This window comes from Microtus ochrogaster, chromosome 4, assembly GCF_000317375.1.
Source record: "Microtus ochrogaster isolate Prairie Vole_2 chromosome 4, MicOch1.0, whole genome shotgun sequence".
NCBI classification, from domain to species: Eukaryota; Metazoa; Chordata; class Mammalia; order Rodentia; family Cricetidae; genus Microtus; species Microtus ochrogaster.
The window spans coordinates 37,623,055-37,625,590 of NC_022011.1; the positions used below are offsets into that span (position 1 = coordinate 37,623,055).

General features: G+C 35.0%; 1 protein-coding gene across 3 annotated transcripts in view; it reads right to left on the reverse strand.

The window, feature by feature from the left end:
• Rc3h2 (ring finger and CCCH-type domains 2) overlaps nucleotides 1-2,536 on the reverse strand; it is a 53,896-nt gene that overhangs the window by 2,781 nt on the left and 48,579 nt on the right. For all 3 annotated transcript variants that reach the window (XM_013345876.2, XM_005345936.2, XM_005345937.2), the window contains 5 exons: nucleotides 1,834-1,980; nucleotides 1,289-1,502; nucleotides 836-920; nucleotides 328-409; nucleotides 112-246 (listed from right to left, as the gene is read on the reverse strand). In XM_013345876.2, coding sequence (XP_013201330.1) covers nucleotides 112-246; nucleotides 328-409; nucleotides 836-920; nucleotides 1,289-1,502; nucleotides 1,834-1,980 — 663 coding nt within the window. The remainder of the gene's footprint in view (nucleotides 1-111; nucleotides 247-327; nucleotides 410-835; nucleotides 921-1,288; nucleotides 1,503-1,833; nucleotides 1,981-2,536) is intronic.

Consider the following 2,536-nt stretch of genomic DNA (forward strand, 5'->3'; position numbering starts at 1 on the left):
TTCCAGGACAGGCTCCAAAGCCACAGAGAAACCCTGTCTCGAAAAACCAAAAAAAAAAAAAAAAAGAAAGCAAATACATTAATATGAAGCCAAGATATTCAGTTTTCTTACCTCTCCATTTCTAAGTTCAATTTCCTTGCTTAGAAGATTTAAAGTAAGATGTCGGCCTTCATCCAGGGAATTCCACTTCTGTTGCATGGCCAGAGCATTAGCTTCCCTCTGAAGAAGTAATGAGTTACTCTTGGCCTCCATGAAGAGAGAGAAAAACATAAACTTAGCTTTCAATTATTATTTACTTTTTAAAAATCAAAGCTAAATAGAGCCTACCTGCTGAAGTTCAATGCTCAAAAGGTCTCCAGTACTGGAATGCTTTCTATGACCAGATAAATCAGTAACAATGAATCTGTCCCTTTAAAAAGAAATATGTTTATTGTAGTAAAAGCGAGATATAAAGCAACGAAAGCATTAATGACTATATGTTCCTTTTAACTATCAACACTGAATATGTTTTAGTCATCATTCCAAATAGCTGTGTATCTATTGTGGCTTATTACATGGAAAACTAGTAGTGATACACACACATGCACACGTATATATATATGGATGTAAATTTTTTTTTTTTTTCAAGACAGGATTTCTCTGTGAAACAGTCCTGCCTGTTCTGAAACTCACTCCGTAGACCTGTAGTGGCCGCAAACTCACAGAGATCTATCTGCTTCTGTCTTCTGAGTGCTGGGATTAAAGGCATGTGCCGACATCGTTCGGCTGGTTTCTATATTTTAAGATGCATGCAGTTTGAAAGTAAAGCATCATAAGGAAATGAGAGCAAAGTTACCGATCAATATAGTGTGCTGATGATGTGGCCTCATTTCCATATGAACTCCACCTTGAATCAACAGCATTGACATAAGGGACATAATCTGTAGGAAACAAAAAGAAACAATTATTAAAAAGCAGAAAATAAGCCAGACAAGATGGTGCACATCTGCAATACCAGCACTCAGGAGACTGAGGCAGGAAGACTGCCACAAGTTTGAGGCCAGCTTGGATACAGAGTGAGACCATGTCTCAAAAATAAATAAATAAAAAGACAAAGAAAAATTTAAAAATCAGTATGTAAGTACAAATATACTTTCTAAATGGCTGTGTATTTTTTCCTACTAGCCAAAGGATTTGTTTAAAACACTTCATTCTCAGTTTTAGATGGTTAGATGAAATGTTTTCTATCTCACAGGTTAGAAATAAAAGTACATGGTATAAATTCTTTGGTATTACTAAAATAGATCACCTGATACACTGATGGGCTTAGTAGTACTTCCTTGGGAAGCAGTTGCCTGGATGGGATCTGTTGTATGGTAACCTGTTCGGGAGGATCGGGAAATTGCACCCCATTTTGAGATAATGGGTCCATCACTAAAGGGAATAATTGGGTCTTCTTCTTTTGTCCTTCTCTGAGTTTCAAATAAATGAACTCTTCTCTTAACATCCCCACTGTCCAGGTCCTGCACAAATCAAAGAATATCAATCAAAGGTCATTACTGTAGCTAAAGATAAAGTATGTTCTTAGAAGACAAATAATTAGGTTTTTCTGGTCAAATTTATAAGAACTGTGGATCTAAATGGTATGTAACAATCATATTAAACTACTACGTTATGGTTAAATAATTGAAACATTCCATAAAATTTGTTTTGTTAAAATATTATCCTGCTTTTTACACATAAGTTATACAGTCAGAATATAAAAAACTAAAGTCTTCATTTTAAAACTTGAAACATTAGCATTATCTTCCCTACCTCCAAAACCCCCTTTTACCCAGTCAAGCAAAATCATACCATTAGCACAGCATTTGAATTAGCGATTACGTCTTTGGGCTCTGAATCAATGGCATTTATACAAGAGCCTATGGTGCCACAAGACCAGGGAGAATAATGGGAAAGATGGTCTTCCTCAAATTTTGTGCCACTCACATTCTCAGAGAACTGATTAAAAAAGAAGGGGGAAAAAGGCAAATTAGTCTGAGACCTAACTTTACAAGTTTGTAACTAATACTGAATAACTATTATACAATTAAAGGATCATACAGTTAATAACTGAACTCTTTCCAGAACTTATGTAATAGCTGGGCATGCTGCCTCACTTCCATAATAACTATAATATGGTGACCTGAGGAAGAATTGCATGGAGTTCAAGGTGAACATGAGCTATATTGGGTTCCACATCAGCCTGGTTGTGTGGAACAGAACCTTCTCTCAAAAGGAATAAAGCAAACAAATAATAAATAAATCAGCTCTAAGCAATAATATTCATATAACAGAAAATAGCACACCTTCTTTTCCTTTGTCTTGTAAGTTATTTACTCTATACATTCTTTCATATTTGTCCTATATTAAGTGATTTTTAAAAAAATTTTTAAAAACACATTCAAGTTTCATTTTAATTATTTTATTTTATTTTTTTGGTTTTTCGAGACAGGGTTTCTCTGTGGTTTTGGAGCCTGTCCTGGAACTAGCTCTTGTAGACCAGGCTGGTCTCGAA